Source organism: Metopolophium dirhodum, chromosome 1, assembly GCF_019925205.1.
Source record: "Metopolophium dirhodum isolate CAU chromosome 1, ASM1992520v1, whole genome shotgun sequence".
NCBI lineage: Eukaryota > Metazoa > Arthropoda > Insecta > Hemiptera > Aphididae > Metopolophium > Metopolophium dirhodum.
Window position 1 is genome coordinate 138845232 of NC_083560.1, and position 16587 is coordinate 138861818.

Sequence of the window (16587 nt, forward strand, 5' to 3'; positions counted from 1 at the left end):
TCTCTTTTCAACACCACCACCAACAATCGACCCCCCCGCTCGTTTAACTAAAGCTAGTTCGTACACCGGTTCTGACCATTCCCTACCATTTAGTACTATGCCTTGTATTGTTCCGTCCGTGTCATTTGTTAGTATTGTTCGTATTTGTTCATTCCTACAATTTTATTAATTTTATTAATTTCATATTCCTTAACTATTGATATTCTATTTTAACTTTATTAACTATTCTTATTACCTAACTATTTTCAAATAATTATATGTTATTTATTATTTTCAAAACTCTGTTGTTTCTATATTCATGTTATCATTTACTTGGCGTTCAGTTAATATAATTATTTTTACTTTTATATTTATATCCTACTGCCCCCAATATTATTGTTACAATAAAAATTATCATTGTATAATTTATTTCATTTCCTTTTTCCTGTTCTGTTTTAATAATATTGATCACTGTACTAGATTCTATCTTATTTTCGGTTTTTTCGATTACTGTTACATTCTGTTTGTGTCCCTTCATCATTTTAGTATAGACATTTTTGAAAACATTTTTCCGATAATATTCTTCAATAATTATTGTTTTTGTTGAATTCCCCCTATCGTTAACCATTTGTTTTAAAATTTTATAAAGATCGATTTTCGGTGTCGTTGTTTTTTGTAATGTTTCGATCGTAGATACTATTAATTTTTTATTCTTCATTTGATTTGTTAACTTCGTGTATATATGTTGTTTCGTATTTTTTATCTTTCCCGCCTATTAAATTAATCGTACAAAATTTTTGTAAATAATATGTTCTAGGTGCATTCAATACTTTATCCAATCTAATATAATTATCAGATAATTCGCATTTTATTTGAATAGTTTCGATATAATTGTTTTCGTAGTCCAAATTTGGAATATAAAATTCATCATCTACTTCTCCCGTGATATTAATGAAATCCAACTGTCCTCTGAATTTTAATTCTATTATTTTTCCTATTAGATTTTCACTATCTGCCTCTCGTTCATTGAACGTTATTGCGATCAAAAACCTATAATAGTATTTTTATTTATTTAACAATTTATAGTAATTCCGATGTTAGCTGCGCCATGCTTTATTAGTATATTATTAATCTACTAGAAACTTTATCACCATGTATACTCTATTCTACAGTTATTTATAATTATCTTATCTTTACTAGAATTAACTCATTATTGCTATATATATTATTACGTATTTTTATTTATTTATTATTTTTTTTTTCCTAAAGACTCGTGAGAGGTATTTCCTCCCTATTTTGAACGTCGCGTCGTGCTGTAGTAGTCAATGTTTGTACTAAAATATAATCTATGTAATGAGACAAAACGGAGTGGCCATTAACGTGGCGCACTCTCATTATGATCATTAGCAACGATCAAATATCGCCCGCCGCGTAGGAACATCTACCAACCAACCGCGACATAAAACCACATATAGCGGCCGCCGCCGCGCAATGATTATGAACGCACGCCGCCCGCGGAAAACATGAGTTTTCCCAAGGAACAGATAAAGTTATCGGAACGCGAAGCACATATTAAGAATCGGCGTTCTTTCCACCACATTATGGTAATCACCGAACACTTTGAACAATGACCTAAAGCCCAGAATCATGCAAAATGTCAAACGATATTTTGGACGGGACCAGTGAGCCTCGAGTAGCATAAATACAGGCCGCCGTTACAACACACAGTTCTCCCCGCTGATAGAAGGCAACTAGTATCTAAACAAATATTTTGTGAATGCAAAATGGGTGATATTTACCTACAGACTAATTTCATTCAGGTAGAGGGCCTAAAAGAAAAAGGAATTATTGGAGCGGACACATTGAACAAATATTCGGCACAAATAAAGTTCAACAAACAGACAGTACAATTCAAAGTCAATAGTATACCAATCACTGTACCATTCGCCAACAGAGAACCAAAGATCACCAAAGAGCACCAGCTCAACATAGAAATCAACGACAACTTGGCTGACGATCACGTCAACTTAAACGATCAAGAAAGTCAAATGTTTGTGTCATTGCTGAACAGCTACGAACACATTTTTTCTGAACAACCGGAAAAGATCACCGAATTTCAATGTCAGATACGTGTCAAGCCGGGGACTGATTTACCAGCGACCATATCCAATACCAGTATCAAGGATACCTAAAGTAGATGCCGAAATACAGAGGATGCTAGATTTACAGGTCATAGAAAAATCCACATCACCATGGTCGTCACCCATAGTCTGTATAGAAAAGAAAAATGGAGATATTCGATTATGTCTAGATGCCAGAAAAATCAACACAGTCATAATACCGGATCGGGAATGTCCCACAAACATGGACGACACCCTTATCAGATTCCAGGGGATAAAATACCTAAGTTTGATCGACTTGACGGCAGGTTATTGGCAGTGTCCACTAAAAGCCGAATGTCGGGAAATTACAGCATTTTTACACAAAGGCCGTAACTATGAGTTTAAAGTATTGCCATTTGGATTGATCAATTCAGTTACCGAATTCCAAAAAATCTTAGATCAAGTATTAGGACCGGAAATCTTACAATTTGCCGCCATCTACGTAGATGACATACACATCACCTCAGCGAGCTTTCAAGAACATATTTGTCACTAAGAATAAATCTTTAAAAACTTGCTCAGCACCACATCACAATCAGCAGGAAAAAGTCGCAATTTTTGAAAAAGCAAGTTATTTTTCTGTGTCACATAATAAGTGAAAAAAGGATATCTATGGACCCGGATAAAATACAAACAGTGATGAGCTTCCAACCACCTAAAACGAAAAAACAGGTACAAGCTTTCATTGGTTTCATCAACTTTTACCGTAAGTTCATCAGGGACATGTCGCAAGACACCGGACAGCTTAGCAAACTGACCAAAAAGGACGCAAAATGGACATGGGGAACCATCCAACAGCAAGCGTTTGACAACATAAAACAGAAATTTCTAGAGGACATAATAATTCAATTCTCAGATTTCAAGAGAGAGTTTCACCTGAACACCGATGTATCAACAACACACCTCGGGGCTGAACTCTATCAAATTACCAAAGAAGGGCAACATCAAACCCTCAGTTTTGCCAGTAGGACACTAAAAGCAGCTGAGCAAAACTACAACACCACTGAGCTTGAATTGCTCGCAATAATTTTCGCATGTAAAAAATTTAGAAATTATTTACTTGGAAATAAGACTAAAATACTAACCGACCATCATGCACTTACGTTCCTAAATACATGTCAACTACTCAATGCTCGACTGGTCAGATGGGCCACATTTCTCCAGGAGTTTCAGCTAGAAATAACACCCATTCCAGGGAAAGAGAATGTCGGTGCCGACACATTAACCCGGTATCCGCAGTCACCCACCAACGACGCAACAACCAGCAATAAGATAATCATTATCAACAAATTATCACTGTTAGAATACAGCAATGAGTTAAAAGACCAATTCAAAAACTTCGAAGTGTTACAACAACAAGATGAACACATTCAAAAACTCAAACAAAGGATCGCGCAAAGGACCGATCATAATTTCATGGTACATCAGAACTTACTGTTTCGTCAAGCGCACTCTGGTGAGTATCAGATCATGGTGCCAGAAGTAGCAATAAGACAGCTGGTAGAAGAAACACACAAAATATACGGTCATTGCGGGACGTATAAGACATATAAACTGTTGCAGCAGGATCACCAGTTTAAAAACATGTATCGGACGATTAAGCAAATTATCAAAACGTGTGATCTATGCCAAAAAGCAAAAATAAGCAATATAACGGCTAGGGGACCGACGCTAAGCATCCTACCCACCGAACCAAGGGAGATGGTACCTGCCGACCTAATGGGCCCGCTACCCAGGGGACAGGGAGGATGCAGATACATCTTGGCAATATTGGATGTGTTCTCCAAATACATCAAACTATATCCGTTAAAAAGAGCCACTACCGATACCATAATAAAACGACTAGTGAATGAGTACATACCAACAATTGGATTGTTCAAGAAGATCTTAACCGACAACGAAACGCAGTTCACCAGTACTAAATGGGAAAAAATCATGCAAGGGTTGAAAATCACCAACCTGCACACAACGATTTATCATCCGGAGAGTAACCCAGTAGAGAGGGCAAATCGTGAAATTTGCCGCCTATTAAGAACCTACTGTCATAAGCAACATACAAATTGGTTAAAATGGTTAGATAATGTAGAATACTGGATCAACCACACTACCCATACAACCACTGGTTATACACCAAGCTATATAATGTTTGGGGAGAAAACAAAGTTATCAATAAGCAAATTGGTAGTTTTTCCTAAACAAGAGGACATTGAGAAACCACCCGACATCATACAGATCGTAATGAAACGTTCAAAAGAGCAAGCTAATCTTCGAAACGCGTACAAAGATAGATCTAAAGGATTCCCGCAGTATGACGTGGGCGACCAGATCCTGCTCAAGGAACACCGCCTGTCATCCGCAGAGGACAGGGAGACACACAAATTATTCCTGATCTACCACGGACCATACCAGGTACAAGCAGTACACGGTAACAACACGGTAACTATCCAAATCAATGGAAGTCATCAAACAATCAACTTCAAAAACATCAAGAGATACTATAAACCCATGATCGGAGTGTCTCAAACAAATAATTAAACAATCAAAAAAAAAAAAAACAATATGTATGTAGTCCAAAATAACTTGCTTGTGAATCCATGTAATAAACTTCCAAATCCTCATGTGTTTAAAATAACCCCCTATATAGGAACCCAGAAATATGCTTGTCCAAATCCCATTGACCAAACTAAGAAGTAAAGCAGCCTTGAACAAAATGGAGGTCACCAGCATCGACCAATTACTAACCACCGAACAGAAACGAAAAATAGCAACGTTCTACCGGCGGGAGGAGGCCAAGAGAACTAGGTACAACCCAGAGCCCTTGTGGAGCCTTCCACCAACCATTCAAGCCACCCGAAGACCATCTGCCACCGGGATGACGTGGGATGATTTCATCACACATTGGGAACAAAGACCAGCACAAAGTCACACTCCAGTCAAACCACAGGGAGTAGCAACAGTCACAGAGAACGAAGAAAAGGAGCAGTCACCCAGGTCCAGTAACTTAAGCGAAACCGAATCAGAAGTTATCATCATGACAATAAAACACCTAATCGATCAACATCCAGGCTCCTCGGTAGAGATCAGAAAAAGTATATTGAAAGTAGGAGCATACTTGAGGACTTTGAGAATGTTTCAAAGACTCGCCTTAGAAAACTGATCTACAAGGAGAAGAATCAAAGGATCAAGAATACTAAGCGACAACATCAACCATAACAACGGTGAACCGATATTTCACCAAAGAACCAACACAAAGCATCAACATTTTAAAGTTTTTATTTATATTTTTTTTTCTCTCACTCAAAACCTTTCAAAAAAAAAATAAATAAAAAAGGGGACAATGTAATGAGACAAAACGGAGTGGCCATTAACGTGGCGCACTCTCGTTGTGATCATTGGCAACGATCAAATATCGCCCGCCGCGTAGGAACATCTACTAACCAACCGCGACATAAAACCACAGATAACGCTCCATTACCGAGCAGACCGAGGAAGACACCACATCGTTCGAGCCATTCCAGTCCACCAGCATTTCCGTCAACATACCGCCGTCCGAGCAGAGTCACTGTTGATTTCAAACCCGAGCCGTTCACGTCGGTAGTAATACTAATTACCGCACCGCCTTGATCGCGCCACTGTCCGTGGATGCATATTGCCACAAACCCAACCAGCCATCATAAGTCATATACCGTTCAAAGAACCGTGAGTTATATGTACACACTCCCCCCCCCCCCCTTTGATTTCATGTAAACCCACATTTAACCTATTTTTGATGTACACTCGCAAGAGTATAATATAATTTAATGATTCAAAAGAAATACTGTAATACACATAATTAAATTGTATCTGTATAATGAATTACTAAGAATAATGAGAATAAACGTGCAATAATACAATTACCAGAAACCCAAGCGTTGAATTTTCATTACAACTAACATAGGTAATAATTAATAATGATATATTGTAATAATTATTGAAATCTAACAAAAAATTAACAAATGATAAATAAATTGTTTAATTATTTAATTGTACTTAATGTTAATCAATGTAACAAAAATATATTGTAGATTGTACGTATATTTTTGAAAACAAAAAGAGAATATTTCGAAATAATGTAACCAAAATATGTAATTGTAAAATGATAATTATTGTAAACATGATTGTAATTGTAACGAATAACTTATGAATGTAAAATTGTAAATTAGGGAAGGTGCTTGTACTGAAATTTAGAAATGAGCCAAATTTCAATGTTTGGACAGTAAAATATGACTTTAAGAGGGGAGGTGTAACGAACCCAATAATACGCATAATATATTATTGTGCTCGTTTCGCTTTCGACTACATTTGGCAACATAAAAACTAGATAAACAATAGCACATATAAATTCGACTAGATAAATCAAAGTCATATATCTGATTAGAAAACCTATGGGAAGATACCGAGAGGGCAATGCGAATCTTGTTATCTCATTACAATAGGTACTACAATCTCACCTTAATCTTAAATCATAAATGTATGAATATAACAACTAAATATTGTTATGGAATATACATATGTATATGTGTGTATATATATATGTAATGCATAGTATCTAAATAGTAACGGATGGCGTATATTGCAAACACGATAACAGAACACGATTCTCGGAATAACCAGGCGTGGGAATGTATCAATGATTAATTGAACAACGTCCTGTGAAATCCACAGATAAGTCGATAAACTTATTTGTACATAAAAGTTCAATAAACAACTTTACTTTCAACCAGTCTAATTATTTATCAACTCTACCTAAAGAAATCCTCTACCAACGGTCTTGCTACCTGCAACTTTATAAACTAAGCAATTGACTCAATTGCTAGTTTATAACAACCCTATAACATAACCAGGGCCGGCGGAAGGCACGTGCGACCGCACGGGGCGGCAATTTTTTTTGGAAATTTAGGGGCGGCATTGTTAATAAATAAAAATATATGTATTTTTCAACATTACTCACTGTAAATATAAAATTAAAATAATGCTCATTATATTATTTTAACTGGAACTGTGTCATTTTATGAAGTACCTAAGTAAGCACTATTAGTAGATAATATAATGTGCGGGCTAGCCGCTAGCATTATCGCTCGTTGTGTTTCGCGATTATCTTTGTGGTTTCCAATTAGCAAACATGAACCGAATCAAATCACGATAAAGATCCCCATAAACGTATGTACAATAATCAATAATCATTAGCGATACAAACTAGTTTACTTGTGACGAGTAACAACTATCGAACTATACGTACCTAGTATATTGTAGTTTGTCAACGAGCGTCGTAGCGTCAACGATTATAGAGTACTGTGCACATTATTTAGTCAAACAACATTCAACATATCATATTATTTTAATATTAATTATAATTTGGTAAGTATTTATTTTAATTTTAAATAATTGTACAATTATTAATATTAAGTAGGTAATTTATGTAAATAATAAATACAATGAATTAAGTAAAACCCGTTTTTAAAACTATCATATTTTTTTTTTTTATAAGAAATATACATCATATTTTTTATTTATATAGTAAAAAGTTAAGAAAGCGCCAATATGTCGGATGGTAGACAGCGACTTTCTGGTGCAGAATATAGGAAGAGAAAACGTGAAAAAGAAGCTGTAATCAAAAAACAGTCTAATTCTATCAAAAAATTTTTAACGGGTTCTTCCTCGTCATTAGATATTTCAAATGCTGTAGTTGTACAACCTAGTGAAGTTTTTGACTCTTTCTCAGTTATAGATGCCACTGTACCTTCTGAAACTACAGTAGCCAAAAATATAACAGACAGTGTTGTAATGCAACCCAGTGAGGTTTTTGACTCTGTCTCAGTTGAAGCAGTCACTGTACCTTCTGAAACTACAATAGACAAAAGTTTAACAGAAAATGTCAATCAAAATTCCTTTAATTCTTTAATTAATATTAGTACAGACCCTGCTGAATGGCCTTTAATTATTAATAACGACTTTAAAACATTGTTGGTTGAAAAAGGTCCTCCTGCTCCGTTAAATGCAAATTTTGTATTTCCTTCAGATGATCAAGGACGAAAATTCACACAATTTCATTACAAACGAAGTATGAGTAATGGAGAAAATGTCACAAGGACATGGCTTGTGTACTCTATTTCCAATGACGTAATATTTTGTTTTTGCTGTAAACTATTTGATAATTCAAACTCTAAGTTGGCTTTAGAAGGCTATAATGACTGGAGGCATTGTACACAAATGTTAAAAGGACATGAAACATCAAAAAATCATTTGACCGCATATAGTACATGGTTAGAATTGTCATTGAGGTTAAAAAAAACAAAAACAATTGATGATGTAAACCAACGTATTTTAGAATCTGAGTGTAGGCATTGGAATGAAGTTTTACAACGGATCATGTCGGTAGTACAATTTCTTGGTCATCAAAATTTAGCTTTTCGTGGATCATCTGATCAGTTATTCAAACATAATAATAGAAATTTTTTAAAATTAATTGAACTTATGGCTAAGTATGATTCTGTGATGGCTGAACATGTAAGAAGAATAATTAATAGTAAAAAAAATATAAGCCATTATTTAGGAAAAGATATTCAAAATGAGATGATTGATTTATTAGCTCAGTCTATTAAGTCTCGCATAGTTACTATGGTTAGCGAAGCGAAGTATTATAGTATTATACTAGATTGTACTCCTGATATAAGTCACTCGGAGCTCATGACTGTTATTATTCGTTTTGTGTTAATTGAAGATTCAAAAGTTACCATCCGTGAACATTTTCTTGGTTTTATTTCAGTTGAAATTAGTACTGGAGAAAATCTTTGTGATGTACTTTTAAGCATATTACGTGAGCTGAATATACCTTTGAGTAATATGCGAGGACAAGGATATGACAATGGAGCCAATATGAAAGGTGTGCACTCCGGAGTCCAACGGCACATTCGAAATATTAATCCACGTGCATTTTTTGTTCCTTGTAGTGCGCATTCCTTAAATCTTGTTGTAAATGATGCCGCAAAATCTTCAAAAGAAGCTGTAGGTTTTTTCATATAATTCAAAAAGTATTCAACTTTTTTTCTGCCTCAACTATTCGTTGGCAAATTTTTTTGAAACATGTTAAAGAACTAAAGCTAGGGACACACTATTCACACGCCACGTGTTAACATGCCTTTACACGCCACGCCGTGTTAAGACGTGTAATAATATATTGAGCACATACACACAACGCAATGAATACCACGTACGAAAAATTTGCATAATTGTATAAAAATGTGTACGTTAAGCAGTTGCGTCAGTACCGTTTTGCATTTCGGTTTGAGATCATATACCTAAGTAAAATATTAGTTATGAATTATTCGAGTTCGTCCGACAGTGATTGGGAAGAAGAGTTAAATGAAATGGCTGTGGCATTTTTTTTAAATGAGTCCACAAGTAACCGACAATTATGGGTTCATCCAATTAATGCGGAAAGGAACCAAAAAGGAGTTTTTTTAAACTTATTTCCTCAATTAAAAAATGACCCAGATAAATTTCATCAGTACTTCCGAATGTCATTGGAACAATTTACTTACTTACACGATTTAGTGAAAGATTCTATTAAAAAACAAAACACTCATTTTCGGGAAGCTATACCATCAGAGCAAAGATTAGCTGTATGTTTAAGGTAAGTAAATGATTGCAATTTATTTATTTAATATTTTATGCGAACAAAATTTGCAAACACAAAATGAATTTGTTTCAATTACAATTTATACATACTTCAGGTACACATAGCCCCGAATGACGAATTACTAATTACTAATTTTTATTAATTTTGTATGATGAAAACAATGTAAAAAAATCAATTAAAACAAAATAATTAATTCGAAAAATGTCTTTACTTCTTAGACAAAAATATTGATTAAAATAATTAACTTAATGCGTTTTTATCTGAACATAAAATAAAATAAAATAAAAATCCATTTAGTTTAAAATTAATTGAATGCTAAAATATATAACTTGGAAAAAAACATAAATGTAAAATATTTGGCCATTCATAATGCTTTATATTTATTTGAGGAATTTTCTTCAATGTACTTGTTGGAATGATCGAAGTTCGGCTGCATGAAGTTGTTCAGTGGTGAACGACTGTAGTTTTGTTCTTCGTTACTATAAGTTGTACCTATTGACTGATTTGAGTAATCTGAGTAAGTGGATGGAGAGGACCTGCTGTTGCTTTCTACCACATGTAATGTTGACATTGGCGGTTGAAGAACTGATGGGAGATTTTGGTAATGCATTATATTTTGATAGCTTAAAACTTGATTTTGATTTGATACTTGCGGTTGTTGTATGGTTTCGACTTCCAATAAATGAGCCAACTCTGCTTCAGATACTTTGTTACAAATTTCCATACGAAGTTTTGCCTCTTTGGCTTTTGGGAGTCGCTTTGCGATTTTAGCCATACTCAAATAAAACATTTCAACTTCATCATGATTCATATATGCCTTTTTTTCATACTTTTCCCTTCTGAAGTTTGAATTTGCTCTCATTATTTCAACCATTTCCTCGTTATAGTTGCATTTTTTTCTTTTCGTCGGGGCTTTTTGTGCAGTTAATAAACTGTGATCTAGTCCAATGCTAGACATCTGGTCTTTCTGCGATTCGGGTAATTCTAGGCTAAGCAGTGGGTCCATAAAGGATCAAATTCAATAGTTCTACTAGCTCTAGTGGATGCTCATTATAGATTTATAACCATTGATGTGGGATCTTATGGTCGTAACTCAGATGGAAATGTATTCGCCAAATCTATATTAGGAAATGCTTTTGAAATCAAAAAGTTGGATGTACCCGAAGATACACCACTGGAAGACAATGGAGAACCTATGCCATACGTGATTGTTGCAGATGAAGCATTTGCCCTAAAACCATATCTCATGAGACTGTACAGTAGAGTATCTGTTACTGGAAATGAGAGGAACAAAACTTTTAATTATAGACTTTCACGTGCACGTCGTGTTGTGGAGAACGCATTTGGAATACTGTCTGCTCGTTGGAGAGTATTTAGAACAGTCATACAAGTACAGCCTAACTCAGTGGACAAAATAGTACTTGCTGCATGTTGTCTTCATAACATGCTTTGTCGTAGTCATGATTATGATTATTATTTAGATGATATAAACGAGGAAAGTGAAATCGGAGAAGGTCTTGACAATTTAGAGCCATTAAGAGGAAATAGTACACAACGATCATTTGAAGTACGTGATAAATATAGAGATTATTTTTTGTCAACCAATGGTGCGGTACCGTGGCAGTATGAAATGGTTCGAAGAGGAAGAATCAATTAATGATCATAATAATTTTATAATTTTTTAATGAAATTCCCTAATTTTCTCGTTTTTTAATGGTTAATATTAAAACTTTGATGACATTTTTATTTGTATATCATACGTTTAGGAAAAATTTGTATTGTTAATTGATTGAATATAAGATAATTAAATTTTATTTTATTTTATTATATATTGTTGTTATCTTTACGAAATACAAAATGTACATTGTGTATTTTTGCATATTGAAGTTAACATTCTAAAAATGTGTATAAAATAATATTTTGTCGAGTAGAAAAATCAAAAATAAATTGGATAGGCACTAAATAGTAATTTAAATAAAGATAAGATAGGTAACTAATCGATTAGGACCTAAGCTTGTAAGTCTATAATCAACGTTTAACTTGATTATACCTATTTACAAACCCAACAATACTTAGTTACTTGATCAAATATCACCCAACCACTTCGGTTGACGTCGAACGATCGGTCTCAGTATTTACAAATATTAAGTTGACATATAATAAATAAATAATAATAAATAATAAATAAAATTTGAAAAAATATATTAATTTATAATACCTTTTTTAAAATATTTAAATATTAGTACTTACCAATATTAATATTGTAAAAATGTGTGATGTAAATAATTGAAATTTTATTGCATATTTTTATAATTTTGACTGCATATTAATTGGCATATTTTTGGGACTATTAAGTATATAGACTTATTACAAAGTTATAAAGTAATATAATAATATAGTATTTACGTGAGATTTTTAACGCATCACCAATTTCTTCCCATGCTTCTTTGCGTACATTCTGGTCCCTGTAATCCTCCGAAAATATGTCGTACAATGATGTATGAGCACGTACATTTTCTATTAAATTTTCTTCGCTATATGTAGCGGACATCGTCAGGATAGGACAACGTCGAAAGCTCGTAGTAAAATGACGATATTTCTCATCACACGTTACACGTATTTCAAAATAGTTTGAAACGTATGGCGTGGAATGGAGTAGGAATGCGTTGCGTGTTATAAATATGATCACAGAATCGAATTATATTTAAAAATAAATGCGATAACACACGATTTAAAATTATCGGCATGTTGACGCGTGGCGTGTAAAGACATGTTAAGACGTGGCGTGTGAATAGTGTGTCCCTAGCTTAACACTCAAACCATTAAGTCAAACCCGGTGGGAAAGTCGAATAGACGCACTTAACCCGTTTCGATATTACATAGGTGAAATCTATGATGCTTTGTTTGAAACATCAGAAAATATAAATGTAGATCCAATGGTTAAACACGAAGCTGAATGTTTATGTAATCTTATTAAAACATTTAAATTTATTTGTTCTGTTGTCATTTGGTACGACATACTTAATCATATAAATCCAATCAGTAAATTAATGCAAAAACCAAATTTTGACATATCTTTAGCTTTGGGCATTTTAAAAACTTTATTGAAACATTTTAATGAACTGAGATCAGAAGAATCTTTTGAGAAAATGATTATAGATTCAACAGCACTTGCAACGGAAATGGGAGTAGAGTCTGTTTTTGAGAACTCACGGGGTAGAATTAAACCACGACGTACTCGTAAACACTTTGATTATGAACACAACGATGAACCAGTTATTGACCCAAAACAACAATTCAAAATACATTTTTATTACTTTACACTTGATGTAGCTATAAATAGCGTGAATTGAACAACGTGATTTGAACATCTAAATGAACATAATAACAATTTTTCGTTTCTTTACAATATGAAAAAAACTAAAAAATCTTACACATGAAGAACTATTAAAACATTGCAAAGACTTACAAATTCTTCTTACCGATGGTGATTCAACAGATATCAATGGAATTGAAATGGCCCATGAATTAAAGTCAGTATCAGCTATGGTTGATGATAACTTAACACCTTATGAACTCTGCTTGAAAATAATTCGTAGGATTTTTTAATATTTTTACATATTTTGTTATCATTAATTCCATATCAAGCTGATTATCTTTAAAATGTTTTGAATTTATTCATTGCTTTTTCAAATAAGGAAAATATTTCAAATTTTCATTTTGTAGATCTTTACAAAAAACTTCAATTTTTTTTTCAAAAATTTTAATATTATCAAACATTGTTAAAACTGTTTGACCTCGGCCTTGGAGTTTTTTATTTAAATCATTATAAATTGCAGCAAAATCTGTGAAAAACATCAAATCATTCAACCAATTTAAACCATTGAGCTCTGGATAATCTTGAGATTTGTCCGACAAAAATAAACGTATTTCTTCAAGTAATTCAACAAATCGATGAAGAACTTGCCCGCGACTCAACCATCGAACATTATTGTATTGCGACTCGACCTCTTCTAATAATTTAGCAAACTGTAGGTTGTTTAGAGCTCGAGATGTTATGAAATTGACAATTTTTGTAACAGTTTCCATTACTTTTTGAAGCGATTTCATACTATATTTTGCACACAACGCTTCTTGGTGTATAATACAGTGAAAGTTGATAACAGGATGCGAAATTTCATTGGAAAAAAGTTTAATAAATCCATTGTGTTTACCAACCATATTTGGAGTCCCGTCAGTAGTTATTGAAACAATATTTTGAATATTGATTTTTAAATTTATAAACTCTTTATGTACTTCATCCATAATATCACGACCAGTTGTTTTAGTAGAAATTGTTATTAATTTTATTAATTCTTCTTTCATAATATTAACACTAATAAATCGAACAAAAACTGCTAAACGAGCCTGAGAAGTTACATCTGTACTTTCATCAAGACAAATCGAAAAAAAGTCTGCTGAAGCTAAATCAGTTTGAAGCTGATTTGATATATCACCACCCATACATAAAATTCGTTCTGTAACAGTATTTCTACTAATAGGTAAATCTTGAATACGTTTTATAATTTCATTTTGATTCGCAAATTCTTGAAATAAAGTATTTGATGTCATTAAAAAAACTTCTTTTATGCATTCTCCATGCGAAACTGGTTTACCATGCTGTGCAATATAGTGGGATACAGAAAAACTAACATCTGTTAAATTATTATTTGGTTTAAACGCAGTTTTGAAATTATTTGATTGATTTTTAAAACGTTTCAATCTTTGCGAAATTAATTCCAACTTTTCTTCAGTTGATCAAGAAAATAAGTCCGTATGAATTGTTTCAAAACGTCTTTTTACATTAAAACTGCGAATAACTACTATTTCATTATATAAACAACATAACGCTTTATTATTTTTTTGATCTACCCCATAATCTACGGTCCATTGTTCGTGAAATGATCTCCCACTTTTTGACATCATTAATTTTACAAAAATTTAAAATCTTATTAAAAATATAACCTTTGAATTACTATAAAAATAACACTCGCCAATAATGAAAACTGCACATATAGTATTTACGGTCAATAAAAAAAAAATTTAAATTTAACCATCAATACTTAAGTCTTAAGAACATTATTAAATGAGAAATTTGTATTAATATTTTAAAATTGCATTTTCCCCTTCTATGGCCATATTATCTCTATCTATCGCCAGTCATTTTCCCCACCTATGGCCATTGTAAAATTATTTTTTATTTTATTTAAAAATATTTTATTAATACCTATATAACTGTGATAAATAATACAAGTTAATTAATAAAATTATTAAATGCAAACAAATATGACAGGAAAATTTTATTTTCCAAAAACAAATTATGTAAATAAAAACAAATACCCGAGTAAATACCTAAGTTATAAGTATACTAAACACTTTAGTAACTTATATTTAAACTTTAATCCAGTTATAAATATCTGAATAAAAATATAAATAAAATGAACAATTTTTTAACAATATTATGAAATTAATAATCAACACTTGGTAATATTTAGGAGATAACGGGGGGAGATAATAAAATAACTTTACAAACATAAAAAAAATATTAACTAAAAACATTGAATTTTAACAAATTACTAGGATATATTGTAGACATTTATTGTATAGTGTAAAAGCATAATGGTAAGTTCTCAGTATTACTAACATACATCAACAATACTAGGAAAGACAAAAAGATATTGGCTATCCTAAAATGTAACATTGTAAAGGAATAGCGTTACGTACTCAATTCATGTATTAGTATATAAGTATTATTCTACTCGGAGAGGCAGTTCTCCTTGAGTTGTTATGATCTCCTTGACGTAACCTCATAGTCAGAAACCACATTCTATTTTGGCAAACCAATCAAGGGGAGTGGCCAACAACAAGTTACGAAGCGGCGGTTGCGAGAATAACGACTTATTAATCTAACTACATACACCGCCCCGTCCATGCGCAGGATCCATCAAAGGAACCGACATCATATATAGGTGGGCTGGGAACACAGTAAAGACAGATGTACCTGGACCAGCAACGCAGAAGCGACTTCACACCACTAGCCATATACAGGACGACGACTACTACTACTACTATAACCACGGCGATACTATACATTTTATATTTGTTCTAATAAAACATTGTATTATAAATCTAATTTGGCTACCATTATTTTCAAATCATCTACATAGTGAATCCCTGAAGGGGCAGCACGTAACACTGGCGCAGTCGGGTAGGATATTCATTCAAAGGAGGCAACCATCAAAGGCTACAGTCAACAAGGAGGAATTGATCACTCTTCCAAGGCGACAACTCTGAAGAAGAACCTATACACAAAACAAATAAGTCACGTTGCAGCACCATCAAATTCATCAGCATCAAGGAACACCGCTTTATTGTGAGTGAATAACTATTTTAAATTTGTTACATAGACGTATGCAACATAATTAAAACAAAAGTATTGTCAAGTAGTCGAGCATAGGTATATTGGTGTAAAATGTAATAATTTTTTGAATTTATTGAGGGCGTATTATTGAAGTTTTATTGAATTATTATTGAAGTTGAATTGAATCAAAGGGTATTATTGAATTATTATTATATTAAAGGGCAATTATTTAATTATTATTATTATGAGAAACGTATTAAATAAGTGGTGAAGTGATTTATGGACAAAGAAGGTACATCTCCCTTGAACGTAGCTAATTCATTGTATAACACTAGTGTAGAAGACGAGTTAAACGAAACGAATAGACA

At 33.0% G+C, this 16587-nt stretch overlaps 3 protein-coding genes across 3 annotated transcripts; 2 read left to right on the forward strand and 1 right to left on the reverse strand.

Moving 5' to 3' along the window:
* The first annotated feature begins 7721 nt into the window (after window positions 1-7721).
* Window positions 7722-9203, forward strand: LOC132932736 (zinc finger MYM-type protein 1-like). Its single transcript, XM_060999101.1, has one exon. The coding sequence runs from the start codon at window positions 7722-7724 to the stop codon at window positions 9201-9203; it is 1482 nt and encodes a 493-aa protein (XP_060855084.1).
* Window positions 9204-12755: 3552 nt separating this feature from the next.
* Window positions 12756-13172, forward strand: LOC132932737 (uncharacterized). The gene has a single exon (XM_060999102.1). It carries the CDS (start codon window positions 12756-12758, stop codon window positions 13170-13172), a length of 417 nt encoding a protein of 138 aa, XP_060855085.1.
* Window positions 13173-13497: 325 nt separating this feature from the next.
* On the reverse strand, window positions 13498-14430 carry LOC132932738 (general transcription factor II-I repeat domain-containing protein 2A-like). Its single transcript, XM_060999103.1, has one exon. It carries the CDS (start codon window positions 14428-14430, stop codon window positions 13498-13500), a length of 933 nt encoding a protein of 310 aa, XP_060855086.1.
* Between the last annotated feature and the right edge of the window lie 2157 nt (window positions 14431-16587).

Excerpts from the sequence above, each read along its gene's own strand:
- LOC132932736 (XM_060999101.1), top strand. The coding sequence starts at position 7,722 with ATGTCGGATGGTAGACAGCGACTTTCTGGTGCAGAATATAGGAAGAGA.
- LOC132932737 (XM_060999102.1), top strand. The coding sequence starts at position 12,756 with ATGGTTAAACACGAAGCTGAATGTTTATGTAATCTTATTAAAACATTT.
- LOC132932738 (XM_060999103.1), bottom strand. The coding sequence starts at position 14,430 with ATGACATCAAATACTTTATTTCAAGAATTTGCGAATCAAAATGAAATT.